Raw genomic sequence first — 20,944 nt, 5'->3', positions numbered from 1 at the left:
AATACCCTTCACATATGAGCCCTAAATTAAATATGAGAGGTTACAAATTTTTATTTTTTATTTTTTTTTGCCAATGATAAATAAATTATGAGCATTACAATTCACATAAAGCAATATTATGCAGAAAAATATTAGTACAAATCACATAAGAAACTTAAATCTGAGTTGGACACAAATCAAATGACTGAATTAATTTTTCTATCTCGGTTAAGATTTTAGCCCACAAGTGATGTTTTTTAAGGATCAATTATTTAATACTTTCCTTCTTTTTTAAGGATCAATTATTTAATGCTTTCCTTATTTAATGCAAATGCATCAGCCATATTTTGATTTATATAGAGAATGTTTGTAGGGCTTTGGTACATTGCCAACTAACAAACTTATCTCTAAATGTGCTAGGAGACAAACATGTACTATGAATTACACTTACCCTTCTCCAAATTTAATCCTAGCCCTTCATTGGGGGTTTAAATGATCTAATCTGGAGTGTACATGTGTCACTCATTTACACAAACAAAAGCTTTAAACAAAACTGGCCGTTCGAGTAAAAACCTTTGTTCTTCTTCTTCGATTATGCAGCAACTCATTACTTGGAGCTTCACTTGCTATCTTCGATCCTTGGAACCATAAGCAATTTAGGTTCCAACACTCCCCTCCAAATTGGTTATGGTTGTCATGCCAAGCAATCTCCCTCAAGTAATTGAATCTTTCCTTTGGAAGAGCTTTTGTGAAAATGTTTGCGATTTGATCTTCTGTCTTACAGTAGTGTAGCTTGATTGTATTCTCTTGTAATGCTTCTCTGATGAAATGATATCTCCACTTTCTGTGCTTTGTTCTTTGATGAAAAACTGGATTTTTAGTCATGGTGATTGATGAGGTGTCACACAGAAGTGGTGTGGCATCAACCTGCAATTCCCCAAAGTCTTTGAGTATGAATCTTAGCCATATGGCTTGAGATGTTGCCTCTGAGGCACTCACATACTCTGCCTCAGCTGTGGACAGTGCAACACTTTGTTGTTTCACTGATGCCCAAGAGAAAACCCCTGAACCAAAAGTGAATGCATAACCTGATGTGCTTCTGCAATCATCTTCACTGCCACCCTAGTCACTATCACAAAATCCTATTAGGATAGTTGATTTCCCCATTTCATACTTGATTCCATAGTCAAGTGTCCTTTGCACATATCTCAACACTCTCTGAGCAGTTTCCATGTGAAGAACCCCAAAGAAAAGAAAAGGGCTAACATGCATATCCAGTTGCTTTGAAAACGAGTTCAGTGACCTCAAACATCAGAGGCTTAAGTGGTGTTCCAACTTATAACAAATGTTAATTAAAAACATAATCATTTCTGTTTTGTTAGAAAAGATTTAACTAATTAATACTCTACTTGTAAAGAACACTTCGACATTACAAACGAATCACTTTAGAATATATGTCAACCTGTGATTTGTAGTGTTTTATTCAATTTAAGACGAGAACAGAGTAATAGTACACATTCACACAAGGATATACAATATACAGTACAAGTGCCACATTATTAATTAACTACACCATAAGAACAAGAAACATATCAACTGAATTCTACCCAATCTTAAACCATAACAAGAAACAGGTCTTCCCCAATCCTCCGTTAATTTTTTTCTTAATTTTAAGAAAATTTCATGGGGACAAGGTTGAGAGGAGTTCTCTTAGCAACGGTGAGGGAAAGGGAGCCACTGGCTTCTTCCATGTCAAGATCTTCCTCCTTCATTCCATCAGGCAATTTCCAATCGAACCAGTAGAGAAGATTTGCAAGTCCAAGCTCCACTGTTGTCGTTCCCATATAGATTCCAGGGCAAACTCTTCGACCAGCTCCAAACGGCAAAAACTCAAAATGTTGTCCTTTGTAATCGACAGAGCTTCCGTCAAACCGTTCTGGGATAAATTTTCCGGGGTCCCTCCAAACCTCAGGGTCGCGTGCGATTGCCCAGTCATTGATATAAATTGTTGTTTTTGGTTCAATATTATAACCTTGGATTTTGCAATGGGAGATGGTTTCTCTTGGAAGGAGCATTGGAGCTGGAGGATGCAGTCTTAGGGTTTCTTTGATTACCATCTTGAGGTATTGAAGCTGATCTGTATCAGTTTCTGTGATTTTTCCTTTGTTTCCAATGCATTTTCTGACTTCTTCTTGTGCTTTCTTCATCAATTTAGGGTTCTTAGCTAGCTCTGCCATCGCCCACACCATTGTTATTGCACCTGTGTCTATTCCACCTAAAAATAGATTCTGATTCACAATTGCAACATCATAGTCAGAAAAATAATTGAAAAACGAAGTAGAAAAATGATGCATAAAAAACTAATTGATGAATTTTGCACTACTTTTCTCTGTGTGCATACCATGTTTACTTTTGTTCCTTTATTCTTATTTGATTTCTTCAACTCAACTATCAGAAAGAAAAAAATAGTGTACAAGTCAAAAAAAAAAAAAAAGGAAATCACACCCCTCAACAGAATGGGACATGAACTAAATTTTTTCCTTTCCTTTTTTCACAAAACTGGACAAATAATTTTTTGGGGTTATAAAAGAATAACTTTTACTGTTTTCTAAATGGGCACTAATTAAGGAGTCACTTAGCACTAAAGTTTAATGGTATTTTTCTTCACTTGTATGTGAGAAGTCTTAGGTTCAATTCTCGCGAACGCCAAATTTGAACCATATAATTGCTAGTCTATTGTTAGGCTCGGCCTACTCCCTCACTTCCTTGTAGATAATATGGTTCGTTCAAAAAAATAAAAAGGCACCAAGGGGAAAGGGTTCAAACTTTTGTCTGCATATAAAATAATTCTCAAACAAATAACAAATTAACACAAAATTAATAACCACAAGAGGTTCTTTTAAGAGATTAATTACCAAGAGGACTGCCTTGATGTTGTTGTGGCCAAGATGAGAAGCTCCAAACTCACTTTGCTCCTTCACTATCTTAAGCAGAACGTCAACTATATCTTCATGAGCTTGTTCGTCGTCAACTCTCCTCCCAGGTTTCAGATGATCATCAATCACCTGCTGGAAAAAACCATCCAACTCCTTGGAAATCCTATCGAACTCCTTGTGCACACCGGAAACCTTATCGATAACCCACCCCATCCAAGACGGAAAGCAGTCAGCCCCGGACATCCCTCCGAGCATGGCCTCAGTATCCTGAATCAACTCATCAATATTTTTAGCATGCTCAAATTTACTCCCTTGGAAACTTGTCCCGTACGCAATCCTAAAAATAATACTAGCCGTGAGAGCAAACAACTTTTCCGTGAGATCAACAGGAGCACCAGAAGATGAAGAGGCAGAGATTGAATTGACCATTTCATCTACTTCTTCTTCCCTGATTGACCTGTATGACTGGACCCTCTTCGCGCTGAAAAGCTCGAGCACGCATATTTTTCTTATCTCTCTCCAGTAATCGCCATAGGGAGAAAAGGCCATGTCAAGATAGTTGTACGTGAGCCTGCGGGCTCCGGCCGAGGAGGGTCTGCTGCAGCAGTGGAGGTCGTTGGTTTTTAAAGCATCTTTGGCTGCTTCGGCGGAAGAGATGACGAGGGTCGGGACACGGCCGAGGTGGAGGAGCATGACTGGTCCGTACTTTATGGAGAGTTGGTGGAGAGATTGGTGAGGTGGGGTGCCGAGTTGATGCAAGTTGCCTATGAGGGGGAGCTTGGGGGGGCTTGGTGGAAGGGTCTTTTGCTGTGGGTTCTTATGGACATTTTTCCTCTTTTGGAGTAGAAGAAATAGAGGGAGAAGAAGGAGAAATGGAAGGCATATGAGCAAGGAGGTGATGATAGCCATTGGAGGTTCTATCAATGATTTTTTTTTTTTTTTTTTTTTTGTGGAGATTTTGTCCATCATATATAAAGCTCTGGTGATCTTAATATCTAGCTATAACCGACTTTGGAAACAAACGACGAAGTAGTATTTCAACATCGATGAAAATTTCACTCATGTAAATTGTCGTAGGCAAAGTTCTAAAAGACACTAGGCGCTAGTCAGACGGTGGGCTGGGGTCTAGCACTTAGACGGCTAGATAAGGTCTTGGCGGGCACCTAGGCGGACTAGGTAGATTTAATTAAATTTATTATATTTCGTGTAAATAAGTGTTTGTTTATACTTAAAATATATATAATTTCATCATAACCTATAAAATAGAATGACAAATATATTATGAGCTATTGGAACATAATGAAAACATAGGGAACAAGCATATAATGCGTGTTCATTTAAGTATTCAGCAAATCTCTTACAATTTATTGAAAAAAAATAAAATGCAAAATGAAAGTTATCTATTTTCTGTCTAAGTGAGTCACAACCTAGGTGGGTCTGGCGAGCTAGGCGATCTAGATGGGCGCCTCAGTAGGTCTAGGCGCCCTTTCTTAACTTTCGAAAGCCTAGATATTAATCAGGGCGGTGGCCAGCCGCCTAACGCCTAGGCGGGGCCTAGGCGACGCTAGGTGGGGATTTTTTGAACAGTGGTCGTGGGTAACAATTTGTAAGGGCCTTAAAGTTCAATGCCCTTTTTAATTTGTTTAGTTTTAGATGACAATTATTTTTTTTAATTTTTTTAAACAAACAATATTATCTACACTAAGAAAAGCGGGAGAGGGGCTTAGCTTGATAGTGGGCTAGCAATAATATGGTTCAAATTCACCTTTGATGAGAATCAAACCTAAGACCTCTCACTTACAAGTAAAGAGGAATACGATTAGACCGTAGTACTGAGTGTTTATAAATCATCTTCTACTGAGCTAACTAAATACGGAAAGACAAGTGGACTTTTACCATAATGGTGAAAATGTGTTAAGTCTTTGCATGATAGTGTGGGTTTAAATCCCGTGAATGACTAATCTAACATTTAATCTAACCAAATTTATCGTTTGACAAAACAAAAAATACGAAAAGAAAGAAACAAGTGATAAAACTTTTATGTCTATCACAAATCCTCTGATATTGAACATCATGAGTAGTCATAGTTTCATTTGAAACAACCTTAATTTGCAAAGATAATAAATGGCCTTCGTTATCATGAAAGGACGGTTTGGTACTGGTTTAATTTAGCAGTTTAAGTACTGGTTTGGTATTAAGGAACTTTTATAAAAAGTGGGTATAAAAAAAAGTTGAGCTCAAAAAGGTATTTGGTAAACACTTAAAAACAACTTATTTTCATAGTTTTGGGTGAAAAAAAACTGAAAACATGAAGCAGCAAAAATGAGCTTATTCTCACAACACAGCAAAAACAGTTTTTTTTTCAAAATACATCAATACCAAACCAAATCCTTCGATTAATTAAATTTATGTGGAAAAATCTCTAGAAATAAGAAAACACATATGGGTGACACATCTATCTTTTTCTCATCTCTCTCATTCTATTGTTATATATAAGCGCAAACAACTTTTTAGTTATGTCTCTAGCCCTCTAGATTTTATTTTGACTAACTTATGATAGTACCGATATTGATCGGTCGATGGATAGCAATTCATATCCTTCAATTAATTAGATTCATGTGGAGAAATCTCAAAAACAAAAAACAAAAAAAAAAAAAAAAAAAAAAACTCACAACAGATGCAAGATACATCTCTCTTCCTCTCTCTCAACCATATTGTTTCATATGGGCGCAAACTACATTTTATTTATGTATGTAGTCTACTAGATCTTGTTTTGACAAACTCATGATAGCATTCATATTGATCGGTTAATGGATAAACATTATGCATGCTACTGGCGCAAACAACTTTCTATATATGTTTGTAGTCCAGTGAATCTTGTTTTGACAAACTCATGATAGTGCTCTTATATATTGATCGGTTAATAGATAAGCATTATGCATGTTACTAGCGCAAACAACTTTTTATTTATATTTGTAGTCTATTGAATCTTGTTTTGACAAACTCATGATAGTATTCCTATATATTGATGGGTTGATGGATAAGCATTATGCGTGCTGATGGCGCAAACAATTTTTTATTTATGTCTCCATTCCACTGAATCATGTTTTGACAAACTCAAAATAATATCTTAATCGGTTAATGGATAAGCATTATGCATACAGTTGGGGCAAACAACTTTCTATTTATGTATGTAGTATGCTAGATTTTATTTTGACAAGCTCATGATAGTACTCTCAAGGATTGATTGATGGTTAAGCATTATGCATGCTAATGGGCACAAACAACTTTCGATTTTGTGTCTCCAATTCCCTGAATCAATTCTGTTTTAACAAACTCATAATAGTACTCTTATTAATATGTCTATGGATAAGGATTATACATGCGCGGCCAGGAAGAAAAATCCGGCAAATATCTACCAACCAACTTATCAAGCAGCTAACAGAACTCCCTGTGCTTTCATGGAATGAAAGTTGAAACCTATCCATCATATATGAGCATTCAATCAAAAACTTCATGCCAGTGTCAGCTGCAACGGTTCCAATTAATGTAACATGTCACAGATAATACAAAAGAGAGATTTGGAGTTTTATAAAGTTAGTAATTAGGTCGGCCAATAAAATTATGAATCCACTGGCGGGTTATTCCATTAGGTACCGTTTGGTACGTGGGACGGGACGGAATGGAGTAGGACAAGACATTCCGTCCCACGTTTGGTGCACCTAAAACGGATGGAACGCGCTGTTCCACGGGACGAGTTTTAGGTGAATTTTCGTTCCGCCTCACCCTCCTGGAACGACTCGTTCCACATCCGTGGAACACAAAATTATAACATCTCTGTCTCCTTCTTCTTCCTCCTTGTTTCCATCTGAGGGCATCTTTACTCCCTCTCTGTTCCGTCATGTCCTGTCCCGTCCCGTTCTGTCCCGTTTCTTCTCATCTCATCTGCGTACCAAATGATACCTTATTGCTTGTGGAAGGAGGAAGGCAAGTGGCCCGACAAAAAAAAAAAAAAAAAATTGGGGCCCGCCAAGCAGGCACACTCGGCCTTCTCTAAAAATTATAAAAAAATTAAAAAAAATCCATGTGGACCCATGTGTCGTCCAGTCATTGTCCACATGAGCGTTACGTCACAGTTAACGGGAGACTTAACAATTTGACTAACGAATGTATGAGACTGTCCCAAATTTTACACTTTAAGTATGATTCTGGGACGAAAAAAAACTTAATGTACTAAATGTTGAAAACCGCGAAACATGAGAGTAGTAAACAGAGAATTACCCTAAAAAATATATATTTATGAATAGTAATCGTCATCACCCTTGCCCTTCCACTTTTCAAATATGTGAATTTGCACAAAGATAATTACTATTTAGAGAAATGGTAGGGGCAATCCTTGATTTTTCCTTGCCTTTTTCAAATGGATAGACTTGCTCTTATTTGGAGGTGGCGAAATGGTACAATTAGGGTGTTTGTATATATTTGATAGGATAATACTTGGTATTTTTTAACCGAAACGTTCCTGCCAAGAACATGATCAACGATCATGATCCGGCCTTGCTTGTCTTTTTCATTAATTGTTTTCTAGATCACGCTAGGTAGTCAAAGATATCAATTCCGGTGATGAAACTTGAAGCCATAGACTCCGATATTGGTCGAGTAGAAAAATTCTAGGAAGAGTATATATGCACGTAAGTTGGACACTCAAGTCAAACATGCATACCACAGAAAAATCCAGAGACTTGTTAACCTTTTCGTGCTAATTAAGCTAGACCAAAGGTCATCAAGTCTGATTTTCATTAAAAAACAAAGTCAATTTACCGCTTTCTTCTTACATTTTATAGCTTTATTTTATTTTATTTTTAACAACCGATATTATCTTCATTAAGGAGGAGGGGGATGAGCTAGCAATAATGTGGTTTAAATTCGTCTTTGGCGAGAATCGAACATAAGACCAATCACTTACAAGTGAAGAGAAATATCACTAAACTGTAATAAGTGGCATTTTATAGCCTTTTCTTATCTAAACAAATATAAAATGGAGCGTGCATGATTATTAGTTGTTATGTATCTATATTATCTATTAATAAAATTTTCTTTGTAAAAAATGTCTAGATTGCAACGCATTAAGATGCCATGTCCGATAATAAATGTGTTCCTGGTGGGTCTAGCTATCGTAAGTGTTCTAGTGTAAGCAACAACGATTTCACGATTTTAAACTCGAGGGGTCCCAATAATAAAAGTCAAAAAAATTATAGATAAAAATAAATTTAAAAGTTAAATTATAATACATTTCATTCATAAATTATAAATATAACAACATTATAAGCTATAAATTCTAATTTGCTTCCACGACGAGGTTTCATAGTCTGAAAATGTTCCATGATAGCTTCACTACCAATATATGAAAAAACATATCTCTCAACGTAAACAACTAAGTGTCGCTCAACAATGTTTTGTAGGCCTACAAGGTCCCATTTGCAAATATGCTCTTCAGAACTCATCTTGAATATTAGGAGGATAGTCCTTCAGTCGAATTTTGAACCAAATGGTGGTGGTGTGGGAAATTTGAAACAAATTAAGGTATGACATTGGAGTAAAATCAAAATATGAGATTGGATGGGTTTTTAGAATTTTAGGGTTTTGGAAATTGGGAAATTGGGGATTGGATGAATATGTGAAAATGGCCTTTGGGATGGGGAAGGGATGAGGAAGGTAATTTTAGAAAAATTGTTTTTGGGTTTCAAAACTACTCAAAAGTGTTTCATGCAAGAAACACATAGCTAGTACTTCTTGCAGAAAACCGTGTAGTTTTCCAAGATTAACTTGTTTTTTTACTAATGATTGGTTTAACTTGTTTTTTTACTAATGATTGGTTTCATAAACATTTTCACTAAAAATGATTTCAATCATTTAATACCCTTCCCATATGAGCCCTAAATTAAATATGAGAGGTTAAATTTTTTTTTTTTTTTTGCCAATGATAAATAAATTATGAGCATTACAATTCACATAAAGCAATATTATGCAGAAAAATATTAGTACAAATCACATCAACAACAACAACAAAGCCTTTTCCCACTAAGTGGGGTCGGCTATATGAATCCTAGAACGCCATTGCGCTCATTTGTGTCATGTCCTCCGTTAGATCCAAGTACTCAAGTCTTTTCTTAGGGTCTCTTCCAAAGTTTTCCTAGGTCTTCCTCTACTCCTTCGGCCCTGAACCTCTGTCCCGTAGTCACATTTTCGAACCGGAGCGTCAGTAGGCCTTCTTTGCACATGTCCAAACCACCGGAACCGATTTTCTCTCATATTTCCTTCAATTTTGGCTACTCCTACTTTACCTCGGATATCCTAATTCCCAATCTTATCCTTTCTCGTGTGCCCATACATCCCACGAAGCATCCTCATCTCCGCTACACCCATTTTGTGTACGTTGATGCTTCACCGCCCAACATTCTGTGCCATACAACATCGCTGGCCTTATTGTCGTCCTATAAAATTTTCCCTTGAGCTTCAGTGGCCTACGACGGTCACACAACACGCCGGATGCACTCTTACACTTCATCCATCCAGCTTGTATTCTATGGTTGAGATCTCCATCTAATTCTCCGTTCTCTTGCAAGATAGATCCTAGGTAGCGAAAACGGTCACTTTTTGTGATCTTCGCTAGATTGCTCCGGTCATTAGTGTGGATAAGTATATAAATGGATAGAGATAGGAAAGCAAACACAAGATGTACCTGGTTCACCCAGATTGGCTACGTCCACGGAATAGAGGAGTTCTCATTAATTGTGAAGGGTTTACACAAGTACATAGGTTCAAGCTCTCCTTTAGTGAGTACAAGTGAATGATTTAGTACAAATGACATTAGGAAATATTGTGGGAGAATGATCTCGTAGCCACGAAACTTCTAAGTACCGGAGTGTGGTATCGTCTTGACTTGCCTTATCTGTATCTGTAACTGGTGGAGATGCACAAGGTAATGTATCAATTTCACTTGAAGCTTACTTGTAGTTTCATGCTTGGTCAAGCGAGATACAAACCATGTAGTAGGAGTCCCCTAAGTCGCCGAGCTGGGGGATCTGCTGAAAGAGGTGACAGACAAGGTAAGAAATCAGAGCTCCGGCTGATTGTTCACATTCTCCCTATCTTGCAGGCAGCATGAAGGATAAAGAGAAGAAAAATGAGGAGAGATGATATGGGATACTTTTGCTTTTGAAGAAGTAACTTTCCACAGGCTTATTCTTGAACTGGGCTGGAGGGTTTTCTGGTTTCCTCCAGAGTATAAGGCCGACTGAAGAATTTGAGGGTCAAAACAAGTCCATCAAATCTAGAGTATGTTGAAGATGAGTACTCGAGAGCAATGCCAGGTAAGTAATCAGGTAAGGGGTTCCAGGCAGTCAGTTCCTGGCTGGAAGCTTGATTCCAAGTGCTGACTGATTGCTCTCTTTCTCCTTGTCTTGCAGGTAAGAACAAGGCCAAAGGAAAAGACAGGGAAAAAGCATGATATGGGATACTCTTGCTTTTAACCCTGATGATATGAGATATTCTTGCTCTAGTATAGCTTGTTTACAGAGGTATTATCGGGGGGAAAGAAAGCTGAATATTTCGAAAGGCTTTGTTGGGAGTGCCCTCTCAGATAAGAGAAAGGGTTGAGCATTTTTACAGGTCTGCCTGTCCGTTAGGGATGGAAGTCGACATATATAGGAGTCTCCCTAACATCAAGTAATAATGCTATTCATTTACCCTGCTTGGTTATAGCACGGTAGTGGGAGCTGCCAGCTTCACATGTTTTAACTCTGTCAGAGCCCTTTGAAAAAGTGGTTTGTGGTATCTGGAAAGCTGATGTTGCGTGTGAAGATTACAGACCTGTCGGGGGGTCTGGCTCTCGAGATTCGGAGAACGATGCCTCTTCGATTTTTGAGAAAGCAATCCTGCTGGGGGTCTGGCTCTCGAGATTCGGAGAGCGGTGTCTCTTCGATTTTTGAGAAAGTAATCATGTTGGGAGTCTGGCTCTCGAGATTCGGAGGGCCGTGCCTCTTCGATTTTGGAGCAAGCAATCTTGTTGGGAGTGTTTTCTCGAATGTGAGTAAAGGTTGGGCATGTTTGCTAGTCTACCTTACCACGAAGCACAGAGGTTGACACACAGGGACTTTCCAATTATCCAGCAGTGGTACTGTTCCTTTACCCTCTCTTCGATTTTGAGAAAGTAATCATGTTGGGAGTCTGGCTCTCGAGATTCGGAGGGCGGTGCCTCTTCGATTTTGGAGCAAGCAATCTTGTTGGGAGTGTTTTCTCGAATGTGAGTAAAGGTTGGGCATGTTTGCTAGTCTACCTTGCCACGAAGCACAAAGGTTGACACACAGGGACTTTCCAATTATCCAGCAGTGGTACTGTTCCTTTACCCTCTCTTCGATTTTTGAGAAAGTAATCATGTTGGGAGTCTGGCTCTCGAGATTCGGAAGGCGGTGCCTCGTCAATTTTGGAGCAAGCAATCTTGTTAGGAGTGTTTTCTCGAATGTGAGTAAAGGTTGGGCATGTTTGCTAGTCTACCCTGCCACGAAGCACAGAGGTTGACACACCGGGACTTTCCAATTATCCAGCAGTGGTACTGTTCCTTTACCCTTGTGGGTAATAATATGGTAGCTAGACCTTCAAAATTTATGTGTCTAAACTTTGTTAGTGTTGTTTCTTTGCAATTCTTTTACCCTTCTTGGTCAGAGCGATGTAGTGGGAGCTGCAAGCTTCACGTGTCTCAACTTTGTCAGAGAACTTTGGCAAAGTTATCTGTGGTACCCATGAGCTACTGTTACGTGTGGGAAGTGGGTGATTGAACAGTACGATTCATGTGCTTTCTACTTCGCCAGAAATCTTCGACAGAATGCCCATAATTTCCGCAAAGCTGAGTGTGCGTGTGACAGGTGCTGACAAGGCTGGAAAAGTAGGTGCCTCTTCGATTTCTGAAATCGGCCCTCGTGGTCTCTGAGCAGCCCAGCTTTTGAGAAAGCAAGCCTCTTCGATTTCTGAGATCGGCCTTTGTGGTCTTTGAGCAGCCCAGCTTTTGAGAAAGCAAACACCTCTTCGATTTCTGAGATCGACCCTCGTGGTCTCTGAGCAGCCCAACTTTTGAGAAAGCAAACGCCTCTTCGATTTCTGAGTAGGCGCCTCTTCGATTTCTGAAGCTTCGTCGAGTGCAGATTTTTATAGGGGCTGACATTAAGTTCCAAAGCACACTTGAATATCCACCAGTAGAAGCTCCATTCTTGCACTTCTAAGATCTTGATTTGTCCGACCTCTTCTTTCTTCAACACCTTTGAAAATGTCTGGCCCCTCCGACCGTCGTTTTGACTTGAACCTTGTTGAAGAGGCAGCCCCGCCTTCTCCAGACAACATATGGCGCCCATCCTTCGTCTCCCCTACTGGTCCTCTTACCGTTGGGGATTCCGTGATGAAGAATGATATGACCGTTGCGGTAGTGGCCAGGAACCTTCTCACTCCCAAAGATAACAGACTACTTTCCAAACGGTCTGATGAGTTGTCTGTTAAGGATTCTCTGGCTCTCAGTGTTCAGTGTGCAGGTTATGTGTCTAATATGGCCCAACGCCTATTTGCTCGAACCCGCCAAGTTGAATCATTGGCGGCTGAAGTGATGAGTCTCAAACAGGAGATTAGAGGGCTCAAGCATGAGAATAAACAGTTGCACCGGCTCGCACATGACTATGCTACAAACATGAAGAGGAAGCTTGACCAGATGAAGGAATCTGATGGTCAGGTTTTACTTGATCATCAGAGATTTGTGGGTTTGTTCCAAAGGCATTTATTGCCTTCGTCTTCTGGGGCTGTACCGCGTAATGAGGCTCCAAATGATCAATCTCTGATGCCTCCTCCTTCTAGGGTTTTGTCTAGTACTGAGGCTCCGAATGATCCCCCTCCGGTGCCTTCTCTTTCTGAGGCTCTACCGACTGCTGAGACTTCTCCTAAGCAACCTTTGTGAAGACTCCCTCTTGTTTGTTTATTTTGACTCAAGTATATGTACATATTTGTAACTTATCGGGGATATCAATAAATAAGCTTTCCTTCATTTCAACGTATTGTGTTAAATACACCAAAGCCTTCTTCGCTAAGTTCTTTGAATTTTCTTTTGTTGAAGCTTGTATGTTGAAGCTTTGTGAGTGGAGCATATAGGTTGAGGTAGTGTTCCCTTAATTTCCCGAGTGAGGAAAACTTCTCGGTTGGAGACTTGGAAAATCCAAGTCACTGAGTGGGATCGGCTATATGAATCTTAGAACGCCATTGTGTTCTGTCCTGTGTCATGTCCTCCGTTAGATCCAAGTACTCTAAGTCTTTTCTTAGGGTCTCTTCCAAAGTTTTCCTAGGTCTTCCTCTGCCCCTTCGGCCCTGAACCTCTGTCCCATAGTCGCATCTTCTAATCGGAGCGTCAGTAGGCCTTCTTTGCACATGTCCAAACCACCGTAACCGATTTTCTCTCATCTTTCCTTCAATTTCGGCTACTCCTACTTTACCCCGGATATCCTCATTCCTAATCTTATCCTTTCTCGTGTGCCCACACATCCAACGAAGCATCCTCATCTCCGCTACACCCATTTTGTGTACGTGTTGATGCTTCACCGCCCAACATTTTGTGCCATACAGCATCGCCGGCCTTATTGCCGTCCTATAAAATTTTCCCTTGAGCTTCAGTGGCATACGGCGGTCACACAACACGCCGGATGCACTCTTCCACTTCATCCATCCAGCTTGTATTCTATGGTTGAGATCTCCATCTAATTCTCCGTTCTTTTGCAAGATAGATCCTAGGTAACGAAAACGGTCGCTCTTTGGTATTTCTTGATCTCCTATCCTCACCCCTAACTCGTTTTGGCCTCCATTTGTACTGAACTTGCACTCCATATATTATGTCTTTGATCGGCTTAGGCGAAGACCTTTAGATTCCAACACTTCTCTCCAAAGGTTAAGCTTTGCATTTACCCCTTCCTGAGTTTCATCTATCAACACTATATCGTCTGCGAAAAGCATACACCAAGGAATATCACCTTGAATACGTCCTGTTAACTCATCCATTACCAACGCAAAAAGGTATGGACTTAAGGATGAGCCTTGATGTAATCCTACAGTTATGGGAAAGCTTTCAGTTTGTCCTTCATGAGTTCTTACGGCAGTCTTTGCTCCTTCATACATATCTTGTATAGCTTGGATATATGCTACTCGTACTCCTTTCTTCTCTAAAATCCTCCAAAGAATGTCTCTTGGGACCCTATCATACGCTTTTTCCAAATCTATAAAGACCATGTGTAAATCCTTTTTCCCATCTCTATATCTTTCCATCAATCTTCGTAAGAGATAGATTGCCTCCATGGTTGAGCGCCCTGGCATGAACCCGAATTGGTTGTCCGAAACCCGTGTCTCTTGCCTCAATCTATGCTCAATGACTCTCTCCCAGAGCTTCATTGTATGACTCATTAGCTTAATTCCCATATAGTTCATGCAATTTTGTACATCGCCCTTATTCTTGTAGATAGGCACCAAAGTGCTCATTCGCCACTCATTCGGCATCTTCTTCGTTTTCAAAATCCTATTGAAAAGGTCAGTGAGCCATGTTATACCTGTCTCTCCCAAAACTTTCCACACTTCGATTGGTATATCGTCTGGGCCTACTGCTTTTCTATGCTTCATCTTCTTCAAAGCTACACCCACTTCTTCCTTCCGGATTCTACGATAAAAAGAGTAGTTTCTACACTCTTCTGAGTTACTCAACTCCCCTAAAGAAGCACTCCTTTCATGTCCTTCATTGAAAAGATTATGAAAATAACCTTTCCATCTGTCTTTAACCGCGTTCTCTGTAGCAAGAACCTTTCCATCCTCATCCTTGATGCACCTCACTTGGTTTAGGTCCTTTGTCTCCTTTTCCCTTGCTCTAGCTAGTTTATAGATATCCACCTCTCCTTCTTTGGTATCTAGTCGCTTATACATATCGTCATAAGCCGCTAACTTAGCTTCTCTCACAGCTTTCTTCGCCTCTTGCTTCACTTTTCTATACCTTTCACCATTTTCATCGGTCCTATCACATAAGAAACTTAAATCTGAGTTGGACACAAATCAAATGACTGAATTAATTTTTCTATCTCAGTTAAGATTTTAGTCCAAAAGTAATGTTTTTTAAGGATCAATTATTTAATGCTAATGATTTATGCACTTCCTTCTTTTGTTACTACTTTTGAATTGAACAAATCAAAAAGTGAGTCGATGGATAAAAACAACGAAACTGAGAGTTGCAAAGGAAGAAAGTGTGAAAGTCATTTTTGTTGGAATCAAACCTGCGTACCGCCGCGGACGAGAAAGGTGTGTGCGAATCCTTTCAAATTTGCTTAAATTCCAAACCGGCCCAACCGCAGTCAACCTGTGAGTTGTTAACACGACATTATCCTACTTGCGCATCATTTCAAATTTGCTTAAATTCCAAACCGGCCCAAGCCCAACTACGGCCCACTTTTGCTTCAAGTTGGACTGATGAGCAAAAATCCAAGTATAATTCCGGCCCATAACCCAACATAAAATGCTCAAGCCTCTTAAGAATGCTCCAAACACCAAACTCAACCAGGGTTCAAATCCAGCCGCACAACAGCTCCACGTACCAACCAACAGTCCAGATTATTCCTCCCAATCACATCCGACGGCTTGCGGTAGATCACAAAGAACAGGGGTTAGGGCGTTTTCTCCGTCTCTCGTGATCTATTCGTTTAATCAGATCGGTGAATTTAGGGTTAGGGTTTTGAATTGTATGGAGATGGATTACGTGTCGGAGTTCCCTCTTTCACACATTGATCGGCGTCCAAGAAAGCGCCCCAGGTTTGCTTGGGACCCCCCTCAGCCTCACCCAAAGGTACACTTTTCACCCTTTATTTCATCAAATTTCTCAAAATTGTGGTTTTTTTTTTCCGTTTATTTAGGCTTTAATTTGTTTATTTTATTCATTCAATTAGCTTTTCAATTTTGAATTCATCCCAATTTTTCTTCGTTTGTGTGGTAAATTCGACTGGTTAGGAAATAATTTGAGGGTAGAAGATAGAAATGATTCCATTTTCCAAACTTCAGATCTCTTAGCTTTCTTGGATAATTTTAATGATTCCATTTTCCAAATTTCATGATCTCTTAGTTTTCTTGGATAATTTTGATCTTATCTAAAATATTGCCTCAGACAAACAACAACAACAACAACAACAAAGCCTTTTCCCACTAAGTGGGGTAAAAATATTGCCTCAGACATGAATTAATATTGTTTGAGGAAATTTAATTTTATAAGTAAATAATTTGGAATTGAATTACTGAATTGTTAGTATTTTCATGACGAAGCTCGAAATTTTTGTTATTCGGGTGTTATAATTTGCATACATTGATTTTCTGTTTGGTTGATTAGAAAAGATGAGGGAAAATGTTAGAAATGAATGATAGATGGGTAAGGGGTGAAGTTTTTGTATTAATGTTTGTATAGTGGAGTATGAATAAATGGCTGTGTGTAGGCTCAGTCAGGAATATATTATGAGCAAGATGTTGGAAATGGGACAAGCTTTGGACCTACGGGAGTACTCCCAGACCATCCTAGTGTTTTTGTAAAGGGGTTGACTCAAAAAGGCTCTCCCCCGCGGCGAGATGATGACAAAGATGGACATTACATGTTTGCGCTTGGAGAAAATTTAACATCTCGCTGTAATTACGTTCAATCACCATTGAAGAGTTTTTTCTTTTACATTCTTCATGTGTCTTTTTTATGCTGTATTTTAAACTTTCATAACCTAATAAATCACACTGATGTACTTCCAACTTTTTCATTTTTTTACTCAACGGTGTATTTCCAATAAAATTATTCACATAGAAAATCTACTTACAAGTAAAAAGTTCTAGGACCTTTACTTTGGACTTTAGGGTTGCTCTAGAATTTGAAAATATATGTATATATCTAAAGTGTTGAATCTTTCCTTATGGTTTATTCTTTTCCTTACTGTGTGCGTGCCAAAATAATTTAGCCCGAGTAGTATAGAATATTTGTTTCATTTAACACACACACACAGACACATTGTTTTTTGTCAATATTTTTGGTTTGTAAAATATTTGTAGTTCTCTGGTTAAACTATTGTTTCTGTACTTGCAGATAAGATCCACCGAAAAATTGGTGAAGGTTAGGTTTTAACTGGATTTAGACCTATGTCTGGATGGGTTCATGTACCTTTGATCTGTCTTCTCATATTTCTGCTCTTTGTATCGTGTAGGAACTTTTGGTCAGGTTTTGGAATGCTGGGATAGGGAAACAAAAGAAATGGTAGCTATAAAAGTTGTCAGGAGTATCAAGAAATACCGTGAAGCAGCAATGATTGAAGTTGATGTGCTACAGTTGCTTGGGAAGTATGACAGAAATGGAAGTCGGTGAGTATACTTATCCTGTCATGGTTATTTCTTTTGCTTCTTAGCAGTTGTAAAATGAAATTTGGGTCAATTGTTAAGTGGCTTTATTCTTTGCAGTTGTGTTCAAATACGGAACTGGTTTGACTATCGTAACCATATATGTATCGTAAGTATATGCTTGATTTTTTATAAAATGATTCCCCAACTTCACCAATATTTTGGGGGTTAAGACATTTTTGAATTTAAATGGTCTTAACAGGTATTTGAGATGCTTGGGCCAAGCTTATACGATTTCCTCCGGAAAAATAATTATCATGCATTTCCGGTTGATCTTGTCCGTGAACTTGGCAGGCAACTGTTGGAATGTGTAGCATGTGTGTAGTTGGACCTCTGTTGTTTCTCTTATCTCTCTAAGTTTACAGCAGCAGTTGTAGTATTCCATAAGTTTTTACCTTTCTTTCTTTAAAATTTACCCGTAGTTTCTGCTTTTTTCTTTTTAGTAAAGCTTACTTCCATGACATGTATGAATACCTTGTGAGCATCTTTTATTGGACTGGAAAATGAATTTAAATTGCAACACTACTAGTTTTTATGCTTCCTGTGGCGTGTAACTTTTGCAGTCATGCATGATATGCGTCTCATCCATACCGACATGAAGCCTGAGAACATACTATTTGTTTCTTCAGAATACATTAAAGTACCCGACAATAAGGTATTTCTTCTTGTGATCATAATTATATTGTTCTGCAGTTAGTGTTTTCTTATTCCTTTTTGCCCCTTCAGATGACACGGTTCGCTTATTGTTTGTACCTCTTATCTGAATCCAGTTCACTTATTGAAAATTGTCATTTGCTTTTATTTCTTTGCTGTCACAGTTTTCATCCCGGCCACCAAAAGATGGAACCAGTTATAGAAGGTTGCCAAAGTCTAGTGCTATCAAGGTTATTGATTTTGGCAGCACAGCCTATGAGCATCAAGAGCACAATTACATTGTGTCGACAAGGCACTACCGGGCACCTGAGGTTATTCTGGGTATGCTATTACTATGCCTTCTGTTATCTTGCGAATCATTTGCATTTTGAATATTTGCTATCAATTTATATCTTAACATTCATAAGATTGTTAATATTTACAGGACTTGGATGGAGTTATCCATGTGACATATGGAGTGTTGGTTGCATCTTGGTAGAGTTGTGTTCGGTATGTCTCTGAATTATAATGGTCCATCAGTCTCCGCCAGATTTCTGGATTAGAAAAAAATGTATAGAACTTCTGAGAAAAAAAGAATGAATTTCTTTACAGGGAGAAGCTTTGTTTCAGACACACGAGAACTTGGAACACCTGGCTATGATGGAGAGGGTTTTAGGTCCAATGCCACATCACATGTTGAAAAGAGTGGAGTATGTGGTTTCTTGAGGAATTTCGTCGTAATTTTCATATCTTAAGGTTCAGATCACATCAGTTAGCCTATATTCACCACTGTCTCCTTTGCTACTTCTGTATTCTTGGTTCAGCCGTCATGCTGAGAAGTATGTCAGACGGGGTAGATTGGACTGGCCAGAAGGTGCAACTTCTCGAGAAAGTATTAAAGCTGTTTTAAAGCTACATCGGCTCCAGGTATATAGAATCTTGCACTTTTACACACTTGCTTTGGAACACGTCCAGACAAGTTATTCAAATAAAACCTTTAAGGTTAATCAATTTATATAATTTTTGGCAGAATATAGTGATGCAGCATGTCGATCATTCAGCTGGTGATCTCATCGACCTCCTGCAAGGTCTCCTTAGATTTGATCCCTCCAACAGGCTAACAGCTCCAGAAGCCCTTAGGCATCCCTTCTTTACCAGGGATCATTACCGGAGGTTTTAGCCAGTTGGAAAATCCATTCTTGCATTGTTAGTAGGTTTGCTTGGAGTGCATTACGGAGTAGTGGCTTATTGAAGAGCGGGGTTTTCTTGCTTTCCTGATTGTCATTTCTTGGCATACACAAACATGAAGGGGCTCGCCGGGAACCCTGGATTTCTGTACTTTCACATCTGCACGAAAGCTAATGTAAATATCCTGTTCTCACCAGTTTCTCCTTGTTCGATTTTGTACCATGAAGATGAAATGTAACAAGTTTTCGATACAATAAGGTGTGATGCGCTTTCTGAACAAGTTTGGCGTTCGCCCTGTGTATTTGTTTGTTTATGTTTTCTCAGTATACTATCACTCTGTAACATGTTTCACGTATTGCAATAAATATCATTCTTCTTGTCTTGTACATTGTCAAAAAGCTGGTCTGCTTTTATTTTCTGCTGCTTGAGAAATTACAGTGCAGTAGTTGGGAAGTAATTTACGAAAATTCGATGCTTGAAACACAATCCAAGAAAAAAAAGAAGCAAACAATGACCTACTGTTTTGTCTTGCATTTTCTGGCGACCAGAACTCCATCAGGAGGTCTAGTGAGCACAACTTGGCAGTCCCCGTGCAACCAGTAGGAGTACCGGAGGATGTTTCCGAAGTTAGCTCGTGCTCGGAAATACCCCTTGACCTCAAATCTGGCCCGATCGGTCTCCATCTCCTTCTTGAGCCTTATGCTTTCCAGCACTCCGAGACGAACCTGGCTAGCCACCATATGAACATTTGCGAACATGGACTGACGCCTCTGTGCAGAGAAGGGTTCTATGTACTGCGTAGCAACGCGGGTATTTCCGTAATAAAGATCAATGATCAGGTTGCTAAAGTCAACGCTGACCTTCTTGTTTGGGTTGGTGAAGTTTGCCAGCACTGTAACGTCGGCATTGAGAAGATATCCCATGTCAAGATACGCTGCGTTTAGTGTGGCGGAAGAGACGTCGAATTTCGGAGTCCGGGGACGAAAAACAAGATAGACTATGAGAACCACTAGGCCGGTTAAGATAACGAGAACCCAAAATATTGCACAGCAAATGGCTCCTGACCATGCGAGGACATTGGTTTTTTTAGGCCGTGGTGCGTGCAAGCCCTGTTGGCGAGTATGCCGGCCATGCGGCTGCCCTTGTGGGTATGGCCGACGATGTTGCTCGTCTTCACGACCATGATGCGGGGCTGGCACCATTGGAACTATAGGGGGGGTTTTCTGGCCTTGATGCTTTTTCAGAGGACGCTGTTCTCCTTCATGATCATCGTATGGGGCTGCCACATGGGTTTTCTGGCCTGGATATTTTGTCCGAGGCTGTTGGTCTTCATGATCAAGGTGGGGGGTTTGCTGGTCTGTCCGAGGAGGATGTTCTTCAAGGACTGGATGAAATGACACCAAATGACCCGACGGATGCTTAGACCGGGGCCGGCGGGGTGGCTGTAATTGTCTTGTTCCTGGCTCAACTTGTTGTTCGGGGGGATGCGGTCCAGGCCATTGTGGTCTGAGGTTGGGCTGCTCAGGATGCTGCCCAGGGTGATGTGGGAGTGGCACCGATGAACTGTGTGGGGATGTTTGGGGAAGTTGTTCTGGATATTGTGACGGATATGGCCGGACAAAATGGGGGTTGGTGTCTCCACGGCGAGACATGGCGGCACAGAGTAGTACTGAGAAATGAACAAGTGAAGGATAGAGTGGATGCAGAATAAAATAGTAAGGAAGGAGCTG

The 20,944-nt window shown here is 39.7% G+C and overlaps 5 protein-coding genes across 11 annotated transcripts in view; 2 read left to right on the top strand and 3 right to left on the bottom strand.

Moving 5' to 3' along the window:
- The window catches only part of LOC126597614 (cytochrome P450 71B26-like), a 61,845-nt gene extending 57,970 nt beyond the window's left edge, over positions 1 to 3,875 (bottom strand). The window contains exons 1-2 of one of the 2 annotated variants that reach the window (XM_050264416.1): positions 2,895 to 3,875; positions 1,614 to 2,267 (exon numbers count right to left, since the gene is read on the bottom strand). In XM_050264416.1, the coding sequence (XP_050120373.1) occupies positions 1,650 to 2,267; positions 2,895 to 3,824 (1,548 nt within the window). In that variant the 5' untranslated portion in view covers positions 3,825 to 3,875 and the 3' untranslated portion in view covers positions 1,614 to 1,649. Of the gene's footprint in view, positions 1 to 1,432; positions 2,268 to 2,894 lie in introns of those variants that run through there. The other variant, XM_050264415.1, reaches the window with a different exon arrangement.
- Positions 1,650 to 3,824, bottom strand: LOC126596836 (cytochrome P450 71B26-like). Its single transcript, XM_050263492.1, has 2 exons — positions 2,895 to 3,824; positions 1,650 to 2,267 (listed from the first exon to the last, which is right to left on the bottom strand). Exons 1-2 carry the CDS (start codon positions 3,822 to 3,824, stop codon positions 1,650 to 1,652), a joined length of 1,548 nt encoding a protein of 515 aa, XP_050119449.1.
- A 6,928-nt stretch (positions 3,876 to 10,803) lies between the features above and the next one.
- LOC126597625 (uncharacterized) lies at positions 10,804 to 14,996 on the top strand. Of its 2 annotated transcripts, none has more exons than XM_050264435.1 (2): positions 10,804 to 11,055; positions 11,491 to 14,996. In XM_050264435.1, exon 2 carries the CDS (start codon positions 12,238 to 12,240, stop codon positions 12,910 to 12,912), a length of 675 nt encoding a protein of 224 aa, XP_050120392.1. In that variant the 5' UTR covers positions 10,804 to 11,055; positions 11,491 to 12,237; the 3' UTR covers positions 12,913 to 14,996. The 2 variants fall into 2 exon arrangements, with proteins under 2 accessions (XP_050120392.1, XP_050120391.1); XM_050264434.1 differs by having other exon boundaries at positions 10,804 to 11,272.
- A 481-nt stretch (positions 14,997 to 15,477) lies between these two features.
- LOC126597620 (serine/threonine-protein kinase AFC1-like) lies at positions 15,478 to 19,600 on the top strand. 5 transcript variants are annotated; one of them, XM_050264422.1, is made up of 12 exons: positions 15,478 to 15,819; positions 16,457 to 16,643; positions 17,086 to 17,112; positions 17,204 to 17,357; positions 17,454 to 17,502; positions 17,596 to 17,710; positions 17,957 to 18,048; positions 18,212 to 18,368; positions 18,472 to 18,536; positions 18,639 to 18,736; positions 18,851 to 18,953; positions 19,057 to 19,600. In XM_050264422.1, exons 1-12 carry the CDS (start codon positions 15,493 to 15,495, stop codon positions 19,204 to 19,206), a joined length of 1,524 nt encoding a protein of 507 aa, XP_050120379.1. In that variant the 5' UTR covers positions 15,478 to 15,492; the 3' UTR covers positions 19,207 to 19,600. The 5 variants fall into 5 exon arrangements, with proteins under 5 accessions (XP_050120379.1, XP_050120380.1, XP_050120383.1 ...); XM_050264423.1 differs by lacking the exon at positions 16,457 to 16,643 and having other exon boundaries at positions 15,671 to 15,819; XM_050264426.1 differs by lacking the exons at positions 16,457 to 16,643; positions 17,086 to 17,112 and having other exon boundaries at positions 15,680 to 15,819.
- A 129-nt stretch (positions 19,601 to 19,729) lies between these two features.
- LOC126596835 (NDR1/HIN1-like protein 13) lies at positions 19,730 to 20,866 on the bottom strand. Its single transcript, XM_050263491.1, has one exon. It carries the CDS (start codon positions 20,864 to 20,866, stop codon positions 19,730 to 19,732), a length of 1,137 nt encoding a protein of 378 aa, XP_050119448.1.
- Between the last annotated feature and the right edge of the window lie 78 nt (positions 20,867 to 20,944).

Source organism: Malus sylvestris, chromosome 13, assembly GCF_916048215.2.
Source record: "Malus sylvestris chromosome 13, drMalSylv7.2, whole genome shotgun sequence".
NCBI classification, from domain to species: domain Eukaryota; kingdom Viridiplantae; phylum Streptophyta; class Magnoliopsida; order Rosales; family Rosaceae; genus Malus; species Malus sylvestris.
This window is presented reverse-complemented; position numbering and strand designations above follow the sequence as displayed.

What these genes read in the sequence shown, in the direction of transcription:
- LOC126596835 (XM_050263491.1), bottom strand. Translation starts at nt 20,866, where the DNA reads ATGTCTCGCCGTGGAGACACCAACCCCCATTTTGTCCGGCCATATCCG.
- LOC126597625 (XM_050264435.1), top strand. Translation starts at nt 12,238, where the DNA reads ATGTCTGGCCCCTCCGACCGTCGTTTTGACTTGAACCTTGTTGAAGAG.
- LOC126597620 (XM_050264422.1), top strand. Translation starts at nt 15,493, where the DNA reads ATGCTCAAGCCTCTTAAGAATGCTCCAAACACCAAACTCAACCAGGGT. An exon ending in ATCGTAACCATATATGTATC is followed by an intron (nt 17,503 to 17,595) that starts GTAAGTATATGC and finishes TGGTCTTAACAG; the next exon opens with GTATTTGAGATGCTTGGGCC. An exon ending in TTAAAGTACCCGACAATAAG is followed by an intron (nt 18,049 to 18,211) that starts GTATTTCTTCTT and finishes TTGCTGTCACAG; the next exon opens with TTTTCATCCCGGCCACCAAA.
- LOC126596836 (XM_050263492.1), bottom strand. Translation starts at nt 3,824, where the DNA reads ATGGCTATCATCACCTCCTTGCTCATATGCCTTCCATTTCTCCTTCTT. An exon ending in ACATCAAGGCAGTCCTCTTG is followed by an intron (nt 2,268 to 2,894) that starts GTAATTAATCTC and finishes ATTGTGAATCAG; the next exon opens with AATCTATTTTTAGGTGGAAT.